Raw genomic sequence first — 23,396 nt, forward strand, 5'->3', positions numbered from 1 at the left:
GAATTGCGGGACAGTTGGTCTCTTTCATCTTTATTCTGTACTCTGAGTACATCCCTATCCCACCCTCAAACTCTTCCTCGATTGTTTTGTTCCCCAGCTTCTCTGATGATTACATCCTCTTGATCAGACCAAGGCTTGACAGTTTTAACCCAATAAGCTGTCATCTTTTCCCTGGTACTATTACAAATGTTATCTTTTCTACACATTTGTTATTGATCCATATATCTAGTTTGCATAATCTTTTAGTGGGGATAAGTCCACCACTATAAGCCCTGACTTTTACCTGCTTACTTTTTGCTATCTGTGACTTTTCTTTTAGTGCTAAAAACACTGTTTCTGGCAATACTTAGTTTGTATATAATGTCCAGTTTAAAATGAATGTCCCATTTGATTTCAGATTGACAATCCATCTTTTGCTGGAAATGGTGCCCATTACTCCTATGAAAAACGCCACTGAGATGGTGTTGCTGTCATCATCCTCTTTGTTCATGCTGTGCATACTCTGTTGGTGCTTCTAAACTATTGCAAAGTGATGTAATCTGTTGCATTTCTTGCTCTTTTCTTGTATGTCAGGTCATGACCTAGCTTGTGCTTGTCATCACAGCACATGCAGCTCCTTGTGCTGTTCTTGCTTGACTCTATGAGCACCATGTGCCTTTCTGTCTCAGGTCTCTTTTCTTGTGATAGTTTGGATTCTCAATCAAGACAACAGTGTCAGGGTACTGTCCACCCTCAATAAGGTTCTGTCTGGACTGGGAGGCTTCCACTGTTTGGCAAATTCTAATTGCCTTGTCAAGAGTTAGTTCTGGGTCTCCCAGTTGTCTCTGAGTTTTTTGCTCTGGATTCTAACCACAATCTGATCTCTTAGTAGTGATTTGGTAGTCCTCAAAAATTGCAAGATTGTCTCTTCAGCCTTAGACTATGTCTACACCACTGGCAGCAGCATGTAGTGTCTGTAGCAACATGCTGCAGTGAAAAGTGAGCTATGTCCCCCCTGCAGTGTGTAGCTACATGTTGGTGAAAGACTGGCAACAGGAAAAGGCTTCAGCAGTGGGGAGGCAGCAGGGAACCCCTTTCTCTCCCCCTCCCCCTCTGCTGCCCACCAGACCTTTTTTCTTGATGCAAGAGTCTTTTCCTTTGGCGAGGGAAGGCTCCAGCAGCGGGGAGCTAGTGGATCCTTTCCCCACTGCCTCCCCACTCCCTAAGTCTTTCCCTGCAGTGGGAAGCTGCTCAAGCCTTTCTCCACTGCTGGCGTCTTCCTGTGGTGGGGAAAGGCTCCAGCAGCAGAGAGACAGTGGGATGCTACGCTGCTAAAAGTAGTAGGGTTGACAGGGAGGCACAGCTTGGGTGAACAGAGTACGTACTTGTGTGCATACCCATGCCCTTCATGCAAGTCTTTACTTAACCCATTTGAGTTGTGCCTTGCCGGCTACACTGCTATTTATACCTGTGCTGGGGGCTGCGTGTGTGTATGCTACATGCCCCCAAAGGTTCTTGAAAGAGACCTGCTTTATTCAGTCTCCAGTTCCAACTGCATCTGCACAACAGAACATGGCCTTCTGCAGTGTCCCTCCCACAGCCTTCCTGTCTGGAAAGCTATACCCCTTAAAGGTTCTACAATTCCCAATACCACTGGTGGAACTGCAGCATGAAAGTTACAATTCAACCGTATACATGTATGTGAACTGAAAACATTTGATCTGGAAATTTCAGTATATTTGGTATTTTCAGTTTCAGATCCAAAATTTGACGAAGTTCAGGTCTTAGTTCTGATCTCTGTTCTGAAGTGGTTTCCCAGTTCAAAAAAATCACATTTTCATCTTTCCACGTAGCGTATAGTACATCCATCATGTTTAAAGTGGGGGAGAGTCTCAGGTCTGTATCTTTTCACTTTATATACTATAATACTTTTCTCCCAACAGCTTATATGGCCTTTATGTAGTCTTATAAACGAACTGGCTACAAGTGGAGAGCATTTATATCCCTTGTGTCAATAATCTGCAGATTAGAGCTTCTGAAACATTCATGGAGATGATAGACTGTAACCACTCAGTGATTTATGGGTTGTAGGTATATACCATGCACTCTAATGGAGATTTTGTACTTGTGTTTAAATTGTGATTGATGCTTAATTTGCTTTGTTTTCAAACTATTACACTTAAATCACTAGACTTTCATCTCTTTAGGTTATTGGCAGCTACTCCCTAGAGAACATTTTTCCATGTTGCTAAACAATCACACTTGGCTATATTTCCAAGTTAGAGCGCATTAAAGCAGCTCCAGGTGCCCTAACTCACAACCCGTCCACAATGGCAAGGCACTTAGAGCCCTTGAACTCTGCAGCTGGAGCGCTCCTGGTAATCCACCTCCACGAGAAGCATAACACTTGGTGCGCCTCGGCTGAAATGCCCCAGCGTCAGTGTGAACAAGGTGTTGCATTACTGTGCTCTGATTGGCCTCCGGAAATGTCCCATAATCTCCTGAAGTCAAATGGCCACTCTTGTCATTGTTTTGGAATCGGCTGCAGGAATGCAGATATGCCCTTTCAAAGCTCTGCTTCTGACAGCTGGATGCTTATCTGCTCCAGGACAAAGCAACCATTAGTGTGGAATGTTGCTTGCTGTGAGTGTGTGAGAGAGAGGTGGGGGAGGAAGGTCTGCTGCTGTCTGAACTAACAAGACAGCATGCTGAAATGCTCGCAGCCCCCCAAAACCCACTCTCTCTCCCCCCACATACACACAACACACTCCCTGTCACATTCCACCCCCTCTCTCCCATTTTTGAAAAGCAAGTTGCAGCCACTTGCATCTGGAGATAGCTATCACAAAGCACTGCTCTCTGTGGCATTGCAAGAGCTGCTAATGTGGCCATGCCAGTGCGCTTGAATCTGACAGTGTGGACATACTGCAGCACTTTCCCTATTGTGCTCTGCAAGGGCTGGTTTAACTCACAGCGCTCTACATCTGCAAGTGTAGCCACGCCCACAGTGTGGATAGTGACTGCTCAGGTCCCGAAGGATGATGTGCATTGGGAGAACTATGCAGGGAGAGTGTGGAAAATTTCACTAATGTCTGGCATGATATAAGCAATGTTCGTCCCTCATTTTTATCAACATTAACATTTTCTAACTTTACACCTAAAAATAAATTAGTGTCTATAATATAGCAAGAACAAGCATGTACTATATCAGAATCCTGTACAGCTAATTAACCAAAGTATTGATTAGTGATGTGTATTTTATGGTATTTAACTAAATTTATCTTCAGCTGACACAAAGTGATTTCAAATTCATATCCCTGTGTACCTTTTAGTAGATTTTTTAGCTATTCATATTTTATATCCTCTGGAAAACGTACATGTTCAGATTTCTTTCCAGCAGTTTTGGACATATTTGTTTGTCAAATCACGATTTCTTTTACTTCAGCCCTAAAGAAAATGGGAGATTTAAAGACTGTCAATTAGTTTATGCAGAGGAAAATGTGATACTGGTCCATGACTGGGGCTCCTAGGCACTACAGTAATATAAAAACTAAATAATAATAACCTGCTATATAATGATTGCTTACAAGATGACATGTTTCCAGATAACGAGGCACTGCTTTATGGTTCTAGAGATATTGCAGATGTTGGTAGCATAGTAAAGTGTGTAGTCTAGATCTTCAGTTGCACTGAGATGTAAGAGAAAGGTGCCTCTAAGACAGTTTTCCCATTCTCTCTATCCTGGAGTTGCTGTGGGCTATTTTGGCACAAAATGTTAATTTAGAGGAGCATAACCTAGGGTGCTATGTGTTCCAGCCCTGTCCCTTCTTCAACCATCCCCTTCTTCTATCCCCAAAGAAACATAGCTGGCTTTCATCAGTCAAGGATTTCCCCCAATGGGGGAGCATGCATTAGTGTATCAGAATTTGACACTGTGTCAGAAAAGACATAATGCAGCTCAGGGGTTTGGGGGCTCATTTTTGCAAAGCACACACCAAGTTAGTTCCTTTTAAAAATATGTAAGATGTTGATAGGTTGAGATGGGAGTCTGGGTCATTTCTGAGACAATGCAGGAAGAGGTGTGACTTGAAGAAGGATTTTAAACAGGAGAGAGAGGTTGTGTGACCTACAGGATTAGGGAGGACAGTCCGTAGATACAGGAATTGTAGGTTACATTGCCATTCTGCTTTAAATTGATTTTGACCTGGATTTGGTTCTTTTTCTGTCGTTGCAGGAGCTCCATCACTACTGTTTACATTGAGGTACTTCCTCCAAACAATCAGAGCCCTCCCCGCTTTCCCCAGCAGATGTACAGTCTTGAAATCAGTGAGGCCATGAGAATTGGTGCCATTTTGTTAAACCTGCAGGTACAGAATACTTCAGTGTAAGCCTTTACACAGCTACTTCCGCTTATATGTGTGACACTCAGGGTCCTGTCCTCCTCTTGTAGAGGTGAAAGAGAGTCTGTGTGGATTAAAATCTATTCTGTAACAAAGATATAGCGCATAAGAAAATGCTGACTTGACATTTTTGTAACATTTCAGATTTCCATCATACCAAAATATTTTCATGCATAGCTTTTAACCAGCCTTCTGCTCAGAAGTGTGATAAAGAATAATAGACGATATTTAAACTTTTCATTGAATTTAATAATTGTGTAGGTTGTCAGCATGAAAGCCCTGGATATTGAAGGGCTTGTATTTATTCACCAGGCAGTTACAGTGGGGGCAGTGGTTATGCAAACTTCCCTATAATGATTCACTAGTCTCAACACTTAGTGAGAGAACAATTCAGTTTCTGTGTCCACTGATTCTTTAGCCTCTCTGCTGATACTGCCAAAAAGGAGGCTAGTTGTGTTTATTGAATCTGCCCACTATGAAGTTCACTGACACTAACAGCTCATTGTTTCACATGTATTATGACTATTCAGTTGTGTAATTACTTTCAGTCATTGCTGACGGGAGCTTGATATGAGCCAGTGACCCAGAGGCAAAATGTCCAATGTCCCAGTTAGATCCTCTGAGGTCCAATAATTCAGGACATACTATGGCCAGAATCAACAAGCTTTTCCAGATAGGAAGCTGAGAATCTTTTCTCTTTCTAGTGGTTTAAAATTCCTATTTCTGATCCTGAGCAGTCATAGTATTGGACCACTGAACCTGTCAGTGGAAAAGGGCTTTATCTCTGAGGCACGTGATTTTGGGAGGTAATTCCACATTTAGGGAAGGAAGAAGGAAACGTGTGTGTGTATGTTTTAAATTTCTGCTATTTGAAGGTGCTCAGAAGTTAGGAATAGAGTAGATGGATTAGTGGGCAGGGTGCAGCTGAGGTGGTCCAAGATATATGTAAAATGCAATTTCATGTGGTCCTGAAGTTCCTTACATGACTTCAAAAGTTGTTACATGATTGTGTCACTACATATAGGCCATGGCTACACTATGAGCTATGGGTGTGATTCCCAGCTTGCGTACACATATGCTACCTCAGTGACACTGAGCGCAAATGGAGATAGTCGTGTAGCCACTAAGCGGCACAGGCAGAGGAAGCAGCAGCATGGCTTCGCTGTGCTGAGTGCAAACCCACCTCAACCCAGTGGGCATGCGTATGTGTATGTGAGCTGGGAATCACACCTCTAGCTCAAAGCGTGGATGTAGCTATATATTGTGTGTAGATAGAATACACTATGTGAAATCGTTATTATATACTCACTTTGAGCCTGGTTCTCTACTCAGTTTGCTATTTTTAGGCTATTGTAGAATCAAGCCTTTGTAATAAATGCAGTACAAAACCATGAGTTTTTCAGTAAATCTGGGCTGGAGTTTTAAAAGAAGCCTAAAAGAGAGATGCATCCATAGCCCAATTGGATTTAGGCAACTAATTCTCTTAAGCTCATTTAAAAAACCTAGCCTGATTGTATTTATCCCAAATGGAGTTTGTGCTAACTGTTGTCATTTAGGGCTGTCAGACTATTAAAAAATTTGCAATTAATCACGAGATTAAAAAAATTGTTATGATTAATTGCAGTTTTAATCACAATGTTAAACAACAATAGAATATGAATTTAAATTTATTATAAATATTTTTGATTTTTTCTACATTTTTGAAGTATATTGATTTCAATTACAACACAAAATACAATATATACAGTGCTCATTTTCACACAAGTACTGTAGTACAATCTCTTTATCATGAAAGTGCAACTTTCAAATGTAGAATTATTAATATTTTACATAACTGCACTCAAAAACAAAACAAAGTAAAATTTAATTGCCTACAAGTCGAACTATGAAGGGGCATAAGAATGTTTTCATATCGGACTTGTATATACCTTTCAACCCCGGCTACAGCAATGCCATGAGAACACCTGTTCTTACTTTCAGGTGACATAAATAAAAAGTGGGCAGCATTATCTCCCATAAATGTAAACAAACTTTTTTGCCTTACCAATTGGCTGAAAAAGAAGTAGAACTGAGTGAACTTGTATGAGGTGAATTGAAAAATACTGAGTTGTAATAGAAATCAATATATTTGAAAATGTAGAAAAAACATTCAAAAATATTTATAATACATTTTAATTGTTATTCTGTTATTTAAAGTGTGATGAAATCTGTGATTAATCACAACTATTATTTTAATCAAGTTAATTTGTTTTGCGTTAATCACATGCCTTAACTGCAATTAATTGACAGTCCTATTTGCATTGCTCGGACAATTTTGACCCAAGAACTCAGTCTGTAGTGAATGAGGCCCTCATACCATAGTCTGGTTACCTCAGCGGAATGCAGATAATCAGAGACAGTGGACTAGATCATCAGCTGGTATAAATAGCATAATCCAATAGAACTCCACTGAGTGAAGCTAATCAATGAAGTCAGTGCCAGAGCTACGATAGTCATCAGAGGATATGGCTCTGTATGTTTTCCATTTTCAGTAAATTTACTGAAAATAGATTATCTAAACCAGAATGAAATAGAGGAATTTTAACTGAGTCTAATTAATGCACATGCATGGGGAAACTTTCTATTAAACAGTGTGCTGAACCACTGACAAAAGATTAGCATAATTAGAGGTGGTTAAACAGATACAAACACCCACACTGAGAGAGGACAAATAATTTAGCCCAACACTGAAAGTTATCTTTTGGCACATTTTTACTGCCTGTAGTGAGTTTTAGAATTACACAGCCCAACTCTTCTGGATAATTTTCATAGCCAATCATAAGCTAGTTGTCTCTGAAAGCATTAAAATAAGGGAGCCAGCAGCAGGCTGAATCAGGAATAGGCAATAAACTGGCAGCTGCTCTACTTCTGGAATATGCAATCCTTGAGACTCAGGTTATCTTGTAGGTAGCAAAGCCTTAGTTAGTTTTAGGATATTGGATAATGCAAACACAGTTTTGGAAAAGTAAATAAAGTGTTGAAATGAGCATTGTACTTTTCCCAAAGTTTCCAAATTAATTTTCAATATTTGTTTGTAAATGTTGCATTGTAATATCAGGTTTTGTACTCAGAAATTTAAAAGAAGTCTTTATTTAATCTAGTTAAAATTGTCTTTAGAAAAACATGTCAGGCCTAAATTACATTTATGGAGATGGGGTGTTATTAGCCATGTCAAAGGGGACATGAAAGAGTCATGGTCCTTGAATCCCTTCTCACTGACCTGGTCAGCTATGGAGGGGAGCATTTAGATGGGGTAGCTAGCCATCGCCACTTTCCTATTACGTACCAGAGACCCCCAGATATTATCATTAAGAATATCTTGAAAAGAGCATAAAACATTCCAATTATTAAAGAACAGTGCTTTGAAAAGTAAAAAACCCCACCTTATTATAATATACATTCAAATTATAACTTTGTATTGTATATCCTGCCACACAGTATGGCATATGTGTAATATACTATTTTATATATTGAATTCAAATAAGATATTGCAATATTTAAGCAAAATATTTAATTCTTAAATCACACGTATATCTAATAAAATTTGTCTGAAGTCTGTTAGTCTTGAACATGTGTCATTTCCATTGAGATCAAGGAGACTACTTGTGATTTTAAAGGTTAAGCACATGCATAATTGTTTGTAGGATTGAGACCTTGTTTTGTTTGGTAGGATGGAAGTGAGAAGTATTGGAAACAAAAAAACTCATTTTAAATCCTTGTTCATTTAATTCACTTTTGTTGATTTTTGACACAGGAGTATGATGACAATAACCAGGAAAGACCAGCTTCTTTTGAGAGCAAGTTCTTAATTTTTTTCCTGAACTCTGTGACTCCTAAGGCCTTGCAATGTATTTCAATCCATCATAAGTAATCCTTGATATTTGAGATATACCCAATAGCTACATACACTTAAAAATTCCAATTTATTGGAAATTCTAATTGTCAGTTCCTTCTATTAACACACAGATGAAGGAAGTTCCAATTTATTTTTGCATGCTAATTGCACATATTTTAAAATGTACCCAGTTGATTACAACTGGTATTTTAATAGCAACAATCAAGATTACCTTAAGTAAAGTAGCAATAAATAATCCCCACTGTGTTATTTGGTAAATAAGACTGTGTTTATTGCATGCCTAGAAGCTGTTTATTACTTCATATTCTGCCAGCCATTGTTGATTAAAGCTTAAGTATGCAAATGTTCTCATTTTCTTGAGATTTCGATAAACAGGAATAGAGCAATTACCATGTTCCTGAGGTGTGCTTTACAAGCAGGCAGTAATTCTCTAGGGGTGGCAAAATGGGTGCATTTAATTGATCTTGAAATATACAGGTGTCAAAATACAATTTTATTTAATCAGCTGATCCAAATTTAGAGAGAGATGATTTTTATTTGGTTGTGAGTCTTCAGTTTTCTTTGTGTTTTTACACGATGTACTTATTTGAATTTAATTGATTAAGATCATACATAATTTATTTTGCTATTACCTGTGCATTTTAATGAAGCACATATGAACCTACCAAATCAGTGATAAATGCATTTCCAAGTTATTGGGGAGAGGGGGAGTGTCTTTGTTTTGCTTTGTTTTGTGAGAGTCTGGATTCAGGAAGAGAAGGAAAAGAAGCTGCCAATGTTGCAAATTTGATTGACAATCGGGATAGTGAATTTGTCAACTATGATGGAGAAAGTGAGAGGGAAATATAAAGGGTTCTGAAAAGTAACAGAAAAACAGTGACAGTTAAGAGATGTGACCCCAGACAGAGGGAAAGATGTTAGGTGTGTGTAGAGAGATTTAAGACTCATCAATATAAAAATGATGTTAGAGACCATGGAAATGAATTGAATATTAGAGCGTCTTAAAAATGTGGGGTTTTCCACAATAATTTTTGTCAAATAATTTTTTCCCATTTTTTGTTTAAAAAAATGAAATTTTATTGTCCAGCTATAGACATGGAGATGAGTGTAGAGGAGACAAAGGATAGACCTCTGAGAACACCAAATGAAGTGAAAGAGAATGAAGTGGATCCACCAGAACTAAGGTTGAAGAAGCAGTCAGCAACACAGGCAAAGAACCTGCTTCTCATCCTGATCTTCCGTGAACCTGAAAGAAAAGTCAGAGGGGTTGTGATTCAGGGGTGAGAGTCAGTAAGAGGAACATCAGCAAAACAATTGAGAAAGATGGCAAACAAAACAATCAGAAAGTAAAGTATCTGGATGAGAAGACTAGGGGAAAGGTCCTGCCCTGAGGGTTGTCAAGGAAATGTCAGGATTTGGTCCAATCAGAATATATTTGCACAGCCCTCAAAAATAATAGAAAACATAAGTACTTGAATACATCATACATTGCATGTGCTACTTGTTCATACTGGTGGTGGTAATTTGGAAGTGTATATTTAAAATAAAATATTTTTGTATGTGTTCAGAATATTGACATGATGCAACTGCATAGTAAATACCGCACATACAGTCATAGCTGATAAAATGGAAACAGTGAGCACTGATTCCTCTTGAAAAGATACTTAATACTTCAATGGGTTGATTTTGAAGGTTAATTTTACAGCATATAGATTGAACAGCACTAACCAGCTTTTTTATCATCTATGACTATAACATATTATTTTGATTGTTTTTCTGAAGGCCACGGATCGAGAGGGTGACCCAATAAGATACCGCATCCAAAATGGAGATCCTCAACATGTTTTTAATCTCTCTGAAACGTAAGCGGAAAAACCGTTAGAACTGAATTTCTAATACTTCTGTCAAATGAACATATAGATTGTGAGCAAGAGAAACGACTCCTAATCAGAGGTGTTCAGCTGTTTGGTGTTCAGCTCTTAGCTGTTAATGAGAGCTCTCTCAATGGTACTGAGCTCTGAAATTTTACACAGGGGACTATTTATTTATTTTAAACATTTTACTAGCTAAAACCCATTGAGGTGGAAACGTTCCATTTACAAGAGTGACCTGGGATTAATTAGATGCCTTTAAAGTTGTCAGCTTTTTCCTAATGAAAGGGATATTTTTACTTACTTTCTTGCTTTGAAAAATACTACTCTGTAATGAAAAGGAAGATTTTTTGAGCTATTATTTTAAAACTAGATATTTCAGACACCAGTAAAATGGGAAACATTTAGCTTTTCCTAAGGTTGAAAACCTCCTTAATTTCAGTAAGAAGAGGATATGTTATTAGATACAAGCACCAGATAGGGCCCCACATTCTTTCAAGTGGCTTCAATTTACATCCTATCATTCCACCAAATGTCATTCCTATTCAAAGGGAAAGGAAGGGTAAGCTGACTTCCCCCTTGTAGAGAATGGGAAGAGAGTGTGGGGGGGGGGGGAGGCAAAGAGGAAGCTTTCGTTAGGAGCTTATATGTTAATCTCATTTAATAGGGTTTAAGGAATAAGTGAGGAATTGCAGAGACTCCCTTAGATCAATGTGAATATACCAAAATAAAATATGATAGATTTATAAAAGTTCAACCCCTTATGTTTGGATGGGATCAGCTAATCTAAATTTAATGTGTTTTTAGGGGCCTTTACCTTGGTATCTAAGCCCTGATAAAATTATGTAAAAAGCTGATTGGTAATGGGCTCCCTGATTGGCTACACCACCTGACTTCAACTCTGACCCTGGGCTCTTCCATTTTACTCCCAACTTTGGTTCTGACCCTGGGTTCGGATTCCTGGCTATCAACTCTTGTACTAACCATGAGGCCTGACTCCTGCTCCAACTGCTAGGCATGTCTGTCTTGATTCCAGTCACTGACATCCTCCAAAGAGAGTGTTGGTTCTCAGAAGAAATGCCTACAAGGCTGTTACCTCTGGGAGCAGGCCTACATTGTTTTTGAAATAAACCCCTCAGGTGTGGCCATTAACTAACTTCATCTTCCGCTACCATGGTTTCAATGTACATATGTGTGAGGGTAGTCATTGCTGGGACAAGCGTTTATCAAAAATATCGGCTTTTATTATGACTGTAGTCTAAACTCTACTGGCAGACAGTTCCAAAGTTGGTGTCACTTGCTGCACAACACTCGGTCCTCAGTACCTAAGGGTTTGTCTCCACTGCAATAAAAGACCCATGGACATGGTCACAGCCGGCCTGGGTCAGCTGACTTAGGCTCACAGGGCTCAGGGTGTGGGGCTATAAAATAGCAGTGTAGATGTTTGGGCTCTAAGACCCCCTCAGTGGGAATGGGTCTCAGAGGGTGGGCTCTAGTCCAAGCCCGAATATCTACACTGTTGTTTTTAGCCCTGCAGCCTGAACACCGCTAACCTGAGTCAGCTGACCCAGGCTCTGAGATTTGGTGCCACAGGTTTTTTATTGCAGGTACCCTAAGAGTCATATTCTGTGTGTCTTCAGCTGCATTGTCCCTGTTGGACACAAATCTATTTAAGATATTCATGACATCAATTCATTGAAGATTTTTTGCATTAAGACCAAGACTAAGATTTTGAATTCAGTCAGGAAATAAATTAGGAGACAGTGGAATTCATGGAAAAGTAGTGTGTTGTGCTCTCATCATCATCAATCATCATCATTAGCATCTTATTATTATTATTATTATTATTTTTCAGTATTACTCATAGGGATATTTTGTTTTGTTTTAAACAAATACTCTTAATGACATACAAGATATTTAAGCATAAAAAGGGAAAAGCTACTGTTTAACATTTATCACCAATAAATCCTGACCACAAATCAACTCTGTAGGTTTGGGTACTCAGGTATTTTGTTTAAACCTCTGCAGAATTCCAGCATTTTAGTTGTTCGAATGCACTTGTTTTCCTTTGACTTTCCTTAAAAATTTTGCTCTGCCTGAGAGCGCTGTCTTCTGGAGGTCACCGATTGTGATGTCTTGCACTCCTGTCATGTTCTTAAGATCTCATTCATACCCTTAAGGTTCACATCAAGTGTTCCAATAATCACTGGGATCGTCTTTGTTCTAGTTTTCATAATAGTTTCACTTTCATAATTCAGTATCTTCTCTTCTTTTTTCATTTTTATGTTTCTGTCTGCTGATATGGCACCTCAATTCATATGGTGGTGTTTGTCTTCTTTCTACAACAACTATCTGTCCCATTTGCCTGCAATGTGACAATTGCCAGATGCCATAGAATCTTAACCTCCTCAAGCATGCTTTCAATTTGGTGGTTGTAATACTGCATGGTTCTTTTAAATGCATACTTGCCACAGAGGCTCCAGTGTAGACACTTGGTAGCCTCATTTTGTCTGTTCATATAGTCTCTCCAAGCTGGCTCCTACAGGCACCCAACACTTCAGTTTCTAGTATTTTATTTTATTTTATTTTATTACCATAGCACTTAGGAGCCCCAGTTATGGACTAGGACTCATTGCGCTAGGCATTGTACAAATATAGGATAAAAAGATACAAATATAGGACAAAAAGGCAATCCATGCTCCAGACAGCTTAGTTGCTTGGGTGATTGGCTGTGCATTCCACACATGCAACAGCTTCTGTACCAGTTATATAGAGTCTCTGGTACAATGATAAAAGTGGCTGGGTCCTTAGAGAGGAAAAGATGTGCTTTCCTAGCCATCTTAAGAGAAAAGGCAATCCACACAACTGTAACCATCTGTGTTCAAGAATAGTGAGAAGCAAAGGAGTACTTGTGGCACCTTAGAGACTAACAAATTTATTTGAGCATAAGCTTTCGTGAGCTACAGCTCACTTCATCAGATGCATTCAGTGGAAAATACAGTGTCCAGGAAGTGGATCTCTTGTGTGGACTGGTCCAGGCTGAGGTTGACACTACCGTGCTAATAAGCGATGGTCACGTAAACACCACCCTATACCGGAAACCTACTGACTGGTATTCCTACCTACATGCCTCCAGCTTTCATCCAGACCACACCACACGATCCATTGTCTACAGCCAAGCTCTACGATACAACCACATTTGCTCCAACCCCTCAGACACAGACAAACACCTACAAGATCTCTATCAAGCATTCTTAGAACTACAATACCCACCTGCTGAAGTGAAGAAACAAATTGACAGAGCCAGAAGAGTACCCAGAAGTCACCTACTACAGGACAGGCCCAACAAAGAAAATAACAGAACGCCACTAGCCATCACCTTCAGCCCCCAACTAAAACCTCTCCAATGCATCATCAAGGATCTACAACCTATCCTGAAGGACGACCCATCACTCTCACAGTTCTTGGGAGACAGGCCAGTCCTTGATTACAGACAGCCCCTCTACCTGAAGCAAATACTCACCAGCAACCACACACCACACAACAGAACCACTAACCCAGGAACTTATCCTTGCAACAAAGCCCGTTGCCAACTGTGTCCACATATCTATTCAGGGGACACCATCATAGGGCCTAATCACATCAGCCACACTATCTGCACATCTACCAATGTGATATATGTCACCTGCACATCTACCAATGTGATATATGTCATCATGTGCCAGCAATGCCCCTCTGCCATGTACATTGGTCAAACTGGACAGTCTCTACATAAAAGAATAAATGGACACAAATCAGACGTCAAGAATTATAACATTCAAAAACCAGGTGGAGAACACTTCAATCTCTTTGGTCACTCGATTACAGACCTAAAAGTTGCAATTTTTCAACAAAAAGACTTCAAAAACAGACTCCAAAGAGAGACTGCTGAATTGGAATTAATTTGCAAACTGGATACAATTAACTTAGGCTTGAATAGAGATGGGGAGTGGATGGGTCATTACACAAAGTAAAACTATTTCCCCATGTTTATTCCCCTACCCCACCCCCCACTGTTCCTCAGACTTTCTTGTCAACTGGTGGAAATGGCCCACCTTGATTATCACTACAAAAAGTTCTTCCACCCCGCCCCCGCCCCACTCTCCTGCTGGTAATAGCCCACCTTAAGTGATCACTCTCATTAGAGTGTGTATGGTAACACACATTGTTTCATGTTCTCTATGTATATAAATCTCCCCACTGTATTTTCCACTGCATGCATCCGATGAAGTGAGCTGTAGCTCACGAAAGCTTATGCTCAAATAAATTTGTTAGTCTCTAAGGTGCCACAAGTATTCCTTTTCTTTTTGCGAATACAGACTAACATGGCTGCTACTCTGAAAAGAATAGTGAGGACTCCAGTATGGCCACTACTTTTTCCATCTTTCATGGTGTGTGGTCTGTTGTTAGAGTATTGTCAAGTTTCTTGAAGAATATCCCCCTTTGTACCATCGTCACTTCTGACTTTTTTGGACTGAGTATGAGCTAAGTTCTCTTTGTCGATCCACTGATTTTTTCTAGGCATTGAGACATCTTGTTCAGAAAATGGATTGGTGGTGAGGAAACGTATAGTTAGTGTTATCTACATGTTCTTGGCATAGGAGTGGCATCTCACAGCCTCTTATAGATATTCATAGATTTTAAGGCCGGAATCATTATCACCTAGTCTGACCTCCTTCATAACATAGGCCACATCACCCACTAATTCAGTGAAACCAGATTGATTGATATAGAATCTATCTTTTAGAAAGGACATCCAATCTTGATTTGTTCTGCCAAGTCAAATGCTATTTGATTGTAGTGGAGTACGAGCACAATATAGGAATAGCAGCATGTCCTTGCGATTGTTCCAATAATCTTTTTATTGTTCCAGGAATTTACATTAGATACTTTTCTTAAGAACCCAGATGCACTTAGGGCCCAAGCTAAAGACCATTGAAATTACTTGAAAGACTCCCATTTATTTTAATTGGAGAAGGATGAGGCCCTTAAATAGGAAGCTTTTTCATATGTTTCAATTTACGTAATTGTGTGGAAGCTTGAAAGCTTGTTTCTCACACCAACAGAAGTTGGTCCAGTAAAAGACATTACCTCACCCCGTTTGTCTCTCTAATCTAGGTAATTGTTACAGAGTGTGAGTAGCCTAAGACTGACTCACCACTATGTGCCCTTTGGAAGAATCCCCACGTGGGGTAAATTGATGAGGTAATAGTTTAAGAACTAAGTGATCAGCTAATTAATTGGATGATTCTGCTTATCAACTGGAAACAGTTGAAAGAGAGACAGTGTGAGACAGAAGGGAGTAAAGAAAGCTGGAAAGAAGGGTTAGGGTACGTCTACACTGGCAAAGTTACAGCACCGGCAGTTAAAGCGCCAGTCAGAGAGCGCAGAAGGAAAACTGCTGTTGTGTGTTCACACTGACAGCTGCCTGTGCAATAATGAGTCCACACTTGCGGCACTTGCAGTGCTATTCAAAGTAGTGCACTCTGGGCAGCTATCCCACAGAGCACCTCTTTCTCTTTTGTCTCTAAGATTTGTGGGAAGGCGGAGGGGGTCGCAGGGCATCCTGTGTCCAATCCCAATGATGCATTGCTTTGCATCCCAGCAATCCCTGTGCTTCCATCCACATTTGGCGCCATCTTTCAACGGTTTGTGTACTGCGTGCCCTGCCTCTTTCGGGCTGCAGGAATGGATCCCGAACTGTGGACCAGTATGCTGCTCGCTCTGACCGACACATCACGAGTGGCAGTGGAGTTATTCCTTACACTGCAAAGGCAAAAGGACTGCGACATTGATCTCACCACAAGTAGTAGCTACGACACAAGATTGCTTGTGGCATTCACGGAGGTGCTGACCATAGTGGAATGCAGCTTTTGGGCTCAGGAAACAAGCACTGAGTGGTGGGATCACATCTGGGATGATGAGCAGTGTCTGCAGAACTTTCACATGAGGAAAGCCACATTCATGATGAGCTCGCCCCAGCCCTGTGGCACAAGGACATGAAAATGAGAACTGCCCTGTCGCTGGAGAAGTGTGTGATGATTGCACTGTGGAAGCTAGCTACTCCAGACTGCTACCGATCTGTAGCTAATCAGTTAGGAGTGGGAAAGTCGACTGTTGGAGTTGTGTTGATGGAAGTGTGCTGGACCATTAATCACATCCTGCTCCGAGAGACCATGACTCTGGGCAATGTGCATGATTTTGGATGGCTTTGTACTCATGGGCTTCCCTAACTGCGGAGGAGCGATAGCTGGCACACACATTCAGATTCTGGCACCAGACCACATAGTCAAAGAGTACATTATTCGCAAGGCGTATTTCTCAATGGTTCTCCAGGCACTTGTGGATCACCGTGGGTATTTCACAGACATTAACACAGGCTGGTCTGGAAAGGTGCATGACACACACATCTTTCAGAACACTGGCTTGTTCAAGAAGCTGCAAGCAGGGACTTTCTTCCCAGACCAGAAGGTCACCATTGGGGAAGTCGAAATGCCCATTGTGATCCTGGGAGACCTCGCCTACCCCATGAAGCCATACATGGGGCAACTTGACCGCAGCAAGGAGTGGTTCAACAACAAGCTGAGCAAGTGTAGAATGACTGTTGAGTGTGCATTTGGCAGTTTAAAAGCCCGCTGGTGATGCCAGTATGGGAAGCTAGACATGGCCAATGATAATATTCCTATGCTTATAGCCGCTGGCTGTACACTCCATAATATTTGTGAAGGGAAGGGTGAAAGCTTCACTCAGGGCTGGACTGCAGAGGCTCAGTGGCTGGAGGCTGAGTTTGAACAGCCAGAGACCAGGTCTATTAGAGGGGCGCAGCACAGGGCCATAAGGAACAGGGATGCCTTGAGGCAGCAATTTGAAGCTGAAAGCCACTAATATTTGTTGCTATGCTTGGGAGTGCAGTGCTTGTAATACTAGGAGGTGATTGGTGCACATGATGCAAGAAGGGGCCTTAACATAATTGTATGTTGCTTTGCAGTGCTCTTTTTGCTTTCACTTAATAGAATAAAGATTGCTTTCAAACAAACACAATTCTTTTATTAAAACACAATAACTGGAGGAGACAGTCAAACAAACAAATTCATCAGCAGGGAGGGGGTTGGGGGATGGGGGAAGGGAAAGTCTCAAGAGGAGGAGGTGTCCCGAGACGGCTTCAGATGTGTGTGTGTCCAGAGATCATACCTAACCTTCTCCTTTGGAGTATGATGCAGCGGGTGCTGTACTTCAGCGGGTCCAAACTGAAGAGGGATGGGTGCTGAGTGCAGTGGGTAGTGGGAGTCCACACTGCTGGACTGGGAAGAGGGAGGAATGGAATGCTGCGGGTAGAAAGTGGAGCCAGGAGGTGGATAACAGTGTGCTGGCAATGTGGAGGGGGCAGAGGTGGCGCATGGGAAAGAGTTTTGTGACAGCGGCTGCAGGGGAGGGGCGGGTGCGGAGCTGCTCAGTTTGAAGAGCTAGTATCGCCCGGAGCATGTCCACTTGGCACTCCATAACATTTAAGAGCCACTCCGTGGCTTCTTTCTGGTGTGCCGCGTTCTCCTTTCGGTCCCTCTTCTCACTGTCCCACCACTCCTTCAATTCCTGTTTCTTGGCGGCGGAGTGCTTCATAACCTCAAGGAGAAAGTCCTCCTTAGTTGTCCTTGGCCGCTTTCTAATTCTGGGCAGCCTTTCTGCCACTGATAACAAAGAGGGAGGCTGGGCTCCCAAGGTCATCTCTGTGAAGTTTAAATGCAACATTTTACAGAAGCAGTATTGTTTGCAACACAGACAACACTGATTCAGTGCTTTAAAACACAGTACTCACACACCTGTCACTAACTGGCTGATCCCAGGCAAGGACACATGAGCCACAAGACCCCCAAAATGGTGAGTAGCCTCAGGAGCAGGATAAATCACTCTTCCTGGACCCTGATATACACTGGGCATGTGGCTCTTGGGTAGAGCCAGCACTGTAGCAGGGGCCTGATAATCATTCCTGTCCTCACACTTTCCACAGGAGGTGATCGTTATGGAACATATCTCGCTGCTGAGGGTGAGCAGGGAATCAAGGGAGGGTCTTCTCCAAACCTGCAGCTTCCGCCCTGGCCTCTATGCAGCTCACCTGTGTGCAGCAGTGGTGCTCTCCCCCACTCCCCTTAATGGCAAAGTGGTAAGGGAAAATTACCATTAATGGGGCAAGAAACAAAGCAGCTCTGCCGAGGAACCTGAGGCAGCAGATTGCCCAGTATCTTCTTGAGAGTTTCCTGGAGATCTCTGAAGGAGATTCCCATGAAGTGAGGGAGTCTATCAACAGCCTGTTCTGCCACTCAGACTAGGCAAGCAGTGGGAGACAAGCCTGCTTTCTCCAACCCTCCTGCCCCCAACAACTCGCTTCAGCAATTCCCAAAATCAGATCCACTTATCAGGGGCCTCCTCTCTTGTTCGTGCTTCACCAAGATCCGACAGCTGTGACTGGCTAGGCTCTTCTGGGGTAGAAAAGAGCTCCTGACTGCATGCATCGCTGGCCTATGAGTCATCCTCTGCCTCTGAGTCCCCCTGCCCCTCTTCATCCATGCCTCTACGCCTTTTGACTGGGTGGTTTTTTTTAGAGCACTACAACTGCACAGTTTCTAAACACGAAGTGGCTTGGCAGTGCGTACTCCTCAGGAGTTACAGCACAGAAAGCTGCTGTACTGCGCAGAAATTTGCCAGTGTAGGCAGGGCCTTAGAGAAGCCCAGGAACTCACAGAGGAGCGATCTTTTCTCTTCTGTTCTGCATGTTTGCAATAGGTAAAGATTTGAGGGAAATACCTAGTTATGCTGGGGGGAAAAATATTTATAAAGCACATTATAAATAAAACACCTAGTGTTGAACTTGCAACTGGAATACATAAGGATTGTTTGCAGTGAGAATCCAGGGTGAGGGAACCCCATTCTGTGACTCCAGAGGTGGTCGAGTCCCTTAGTGCTATATCAATTAACCCTTTTTTAACTGTGTACAGTATATCTCCTTTAGCATTCACATCACTAACTAGATAATGCCTCGTTCTAAAGACTGACATAGTAGCCTTTTTAATTAAGCTTCAGTTCTGTCTTCTCTGACAAAATCTGAATCTTATCTGAGGTAATTAGGAACTTCATTAGCTCCCCATGAAAAGTGATGAATATTTGACTAAAGCCCAAGGAATGATAATGGAATACATGAAACAGAAATGCATACAGTCCATTTGACCCTGAGTACAACACAATATCTCATAATTAAACCATTTCTTCAAGTATGTTCAGTTATCTACATAGCTTATCTAGAAAAGACTTATTACAAATGTTAGAGGGATAAGAAGAGACTGCTTGGAATAGGTTTCAGAGTAGCAGCCGTGTTAGTCTGTATCCGCAAAAAGAACAGGAGTACATGGGGCACCTTAGAGACTAACAAATTTATTTGAGCATAAGCTTTCGTGGGCTACAGCCCACTTCATTGGATGCATGCAGTGGAAAATACAGTAGGATGATTTTATATACACAGAGAACATGAAATAATGGGTGTTATCATACACACTATAATGAGAGTGATCAGTTAAGGTGAGCTATTACCAGCAGGAGAGAGAAAAAAAAACTTTTGTAGTGATAATCAAGATGGGCCATTTCCAGCAGTTGACAAGAATATGTGAGGAACAGTGGGGGGCATAAACACAGGGAAATAGGTTTACTTTGTGTAATGACACATCCACTCCCAGTCTTTATTCAAGCCTAATTTAATGGTGTCTAGTTTGCAAATTAATTCCAATTTTCCAGTCTCTCATTGGAGTCTGTTTTAAAATTTTTTTGTTGTAATATTGTGACTCTTAGGTGTGTAATCAAGTGACCAGAGAGATTGAAGTGTTCTCCGACTGGTTTTTGAATGTTATAATTCTTGACGTCTGATTTGAGTCCATTTATTCTTTTACGTAGAGACTGTCTGGTTTGGCCAATGTACATGGCAGAGGGCTATAGCCCATGAAAGCTTATGCTCAAATAAATTTGTTAATCTCTAAGGTGCCACAAGTACTCCTGTTCTTTTTACTTGGAATAGGGCAGTATGGTGCACACAGGAATTGAAAAAAGCAAAACAGCGTATGTTTTCCTGTTCATCTTAAGTCTAAAATTCACAGGTGATAAATGAGCCTGCAGCTGCAGTGTACTGTTATTGGAGCACTATTTCTTGTGGAGATTTTATCTGTAACAAGTATACTTTTCCTTCAGAGCCCAATCATGAAATGTATTATAACAGGTTACCTGTGCTAACATTTTATCACAATAAAAACACAAATTACTTAATAGGAAGCATTCATGTTGAACATGAGCAGAACATGCAAATCCAGTTTCCTTCTGTTTAGATTTTATTAGTGTTCTTAAACCTTTATTTTAAACTTTTTATTACATTGAGATGATTGCTAATTCATTACAAGGGGCAGTTGGGGATATGTGTACTATTTAAAAGCAGGGAGTGGTTTTCTCTTTTGTGCCTATTAATAGACATCTGACCTTTTTAAAATATTGGAAGGGGGCAAATTGCCATCCCGGGATATTCACTGCTATTTCCACTTTTCTGATTTATCAAATATTGAAATAAAAATTTTAGGTTAAAAGTTAAATGGTCTTTAATAAGGTTAATGTAATTACTAATTGAGTGGCCCCATGCAGAGAACAGTGCATGAGATTAGAGAAGTGGAAGTAAGATATAGAGTATTAATGCATGTTCCCCCTAGTTGTTTAGTAAAATTCTGGAAATAAGTTATTGCTGAGTCAATCTGATTTGATGTTCTTTCCGTCTCTGAAAGACGCTACTAGAGACATTCATGCACCTTAGCATTTTGGGGTTTTTTTTGTAGCCATGAGTGACATGATTTAACACGTTTCAGAGTAACAGCCGTGTTAGTCTGTATTCGCAAAAAGAAAAGGAGTACTTGTGGCACCTTAGAGACTAACCAATTTATTTGAGCATGAGCTTTCGTGAGCTACAGCTCACTTCATCGGATGCATCACCTTTCTCAGATTCCCCCTATCATAATGATTGAGACTGGATATTATCTTAGAGGCCAGTCACCTGATCTTAGGGAAGAGCTCCTAATACTTCCCACTTATTCTTATTCCACTGAACCATATTAGTATTCACTTAAAAGCGTGTGCTTGCTCTACCCGGCTGACCAAAGATAGAGCACTGGCATAACAGACTTTAGTGTTCACCGCCAAAGATGTTGGGGAGCTTCCTATCCTGACCTGCTCCTTTCTGATAATAAAGAGGAGTACTCTTGAAGAGTGAAATGTCAGAAGAAGAGGTTCTGGAGCAAATTTATAATATAGAAACCCAGATTATGTAAATCCAAGAGGTCTGTTGGAGTTTAACTATGAACTGGCTGAGCAACTAATAAAAATGTACAATATCTCTTTAAAAACAATAAACAGGGGATTACGGGTAGCAAATGTTATACCCGTATTTTCAATAGGCTCTAAGAATGATACAGTTAATTATATACTATGAGCCTTACATCTGTACCTGGCAAACTGGTTGAAATGATCAATAAAAACAGAATAACAAAACACTTGAAGGATCACAATATGATAGGGTCTAACCAGCATAGCTTCTGAAAAGGAAAACTAATCTCTCATAATTATCAAATGTGCCAAAAAAATAGTGGATAAAGAAGACCTGGTAGACATTTATTTAGATTCCAAAAGGCCTCTGACAAGTTCCTGCACAAGAGATACTCAAGAAGCTAACCAGTCGTAAGGTGAGAGGCAAAATATTGTCATGGATCAAAAACAGGCTTGGAGATAGAAAACAAAGAATAGGAGTAAAGGTCAATTTTCATAATAGTGAAAGTTGTTTAATATATTTATTAATTATCAGGAAAGTGGAAGGGGGTGGGGGGTAGTGAGGTAGCAAAATTTGCAGATAACACAAAATTATTTAAGTTAGGACAGGAGAGGACTGAGAGATTCAGAGAGATCTAGACAACCTCAGCGAATGGGCAACATGACGGTGAAGGCAATGCATGATGGAAGGGAAAAAAAACAAAACTACTAATTAATCTTACAGGGTTCTAAATTAACTCTTCCAACTCAGGAAAGGGACCTGGATGTCATTACAGATAGCTTAGTGAAGACTTCTGCTCGCTGTGGTCAAAAAAGCTAACAAGATATTAGGTTGCTTAAGGACTGGGATGATTAATATTATTACCACCTTTATATAAATCAATGTGGTGGCCTCATCTGGAATGCTATGTGCAATACTGTTCACCTCATCTTAAAATTGATTTGCTATATTAGGAGGAGTTCAAAGAAGGGTGATGAGAATGATCAAAGACATGGAATAACTTGCATATGGAGAGAGAGCCTGGGATTGTTTACCTTAGAAATAAATGAATAAAAGGGGACATGATAAACATCTATAAAATAATGTATGGAACAGGGAAGGTAGATGGGGAATGTCTGTCTCTTCTCCCTGTTTCATAAGAGAAGAACCAGGGGACATTCAATGAAGTTAAAAGGTGGGAAATTCAAAACTGATAAAAGGAAATACTTGTTCACATAATATGTAATTAAATTGTGGAATACACTGGCACATTCTCACTGAGACCAAGAATTTACCAAGATTCAGGAAGGGATTAGATCTTTATATGATTAGCAAGGGTATCCAGAGTCGTCGTCATTAAATATGACAAAAAATTGTGGAAGGGATATTAAACATGATGCTTCAGAGTTTAAGACAGTTTCTAACTATTAAATATCAAGCTGAGACCAAATGTGGGGGATAGATTACTACACATCTGCCTGCTGTGGTGCTCTTATCTACGTCTAAAACACTGGGTGCTAGTCACTGTCAGAGGCAGGATACTGGACTAGATTTATCTTAGGTCTGATCCTTTATGGCAGTTCTTACAGACTGTGGGAAAGCTATGAGAAAAATACAGAGTTCCTTGGGGAAGCTCCAGCTGTATCACCCAAGGTGAAATAGAAATGAGCCTTCCTACAAAATGAGGATCATCACTACTAGATAAAGACCAATAATAACTGCTAATTTTGTGATTGTTATGAGTGTTAGTCCACAGTGAGAATCTGTTTTTGTTCCTTGACACCACAAAGCAGTTCAAGAAGTTAGTCAAACTCCTGACCATGGAGATCTGGGACAAATCGTACTCTGCTTTATTTGTCTTTGCTATTTACATCAATTTTTATTTTGTATTG

The 23,396-nt window shown here is 40.6% G+C and overlaps 1 protein-coding gene across 1 annotated transcript in view; it reads left to right on the forward strand.

Moving 5' to 3' along the window:
- PCDH15 (protocadherin related 15) overlaps window positions 1–23,396 on the forward strand; it is a 665,248-nt gene that overhangs the window by 388,937 nt on the left and 252,915 nt on the right. Inside the window, exons 15-16 of the mRNA XM_043551059.1 lie at window positions 4,214–4,346; window positions 10,057–10,136. Coding sequence (XP_043406994.1) covers window positions 4,214–4,346; window positions 10,057–10,136 — 213 coding nt within the window. The remainder of the gene's footprint in view (window positions 1–4,213; window positions 4,347–10,056; window positions 10,137–23,396) is intronic.

Source organism: Chelonia mydas, chromosome 7 (genome assembly GCF_015237465.2).
Source record: "Chelonia mydas isolate rCheMyd1 chromosome 7, rCheMyd1.pri.v2, whole genome shotgun sequence".
Classification (NCBI taxonomy): domain Eukaryota; kingdom Metazoa; phylum Chordata; order Testudines; family Cheloniidae; genus Chelonia; species Chelonia mydas.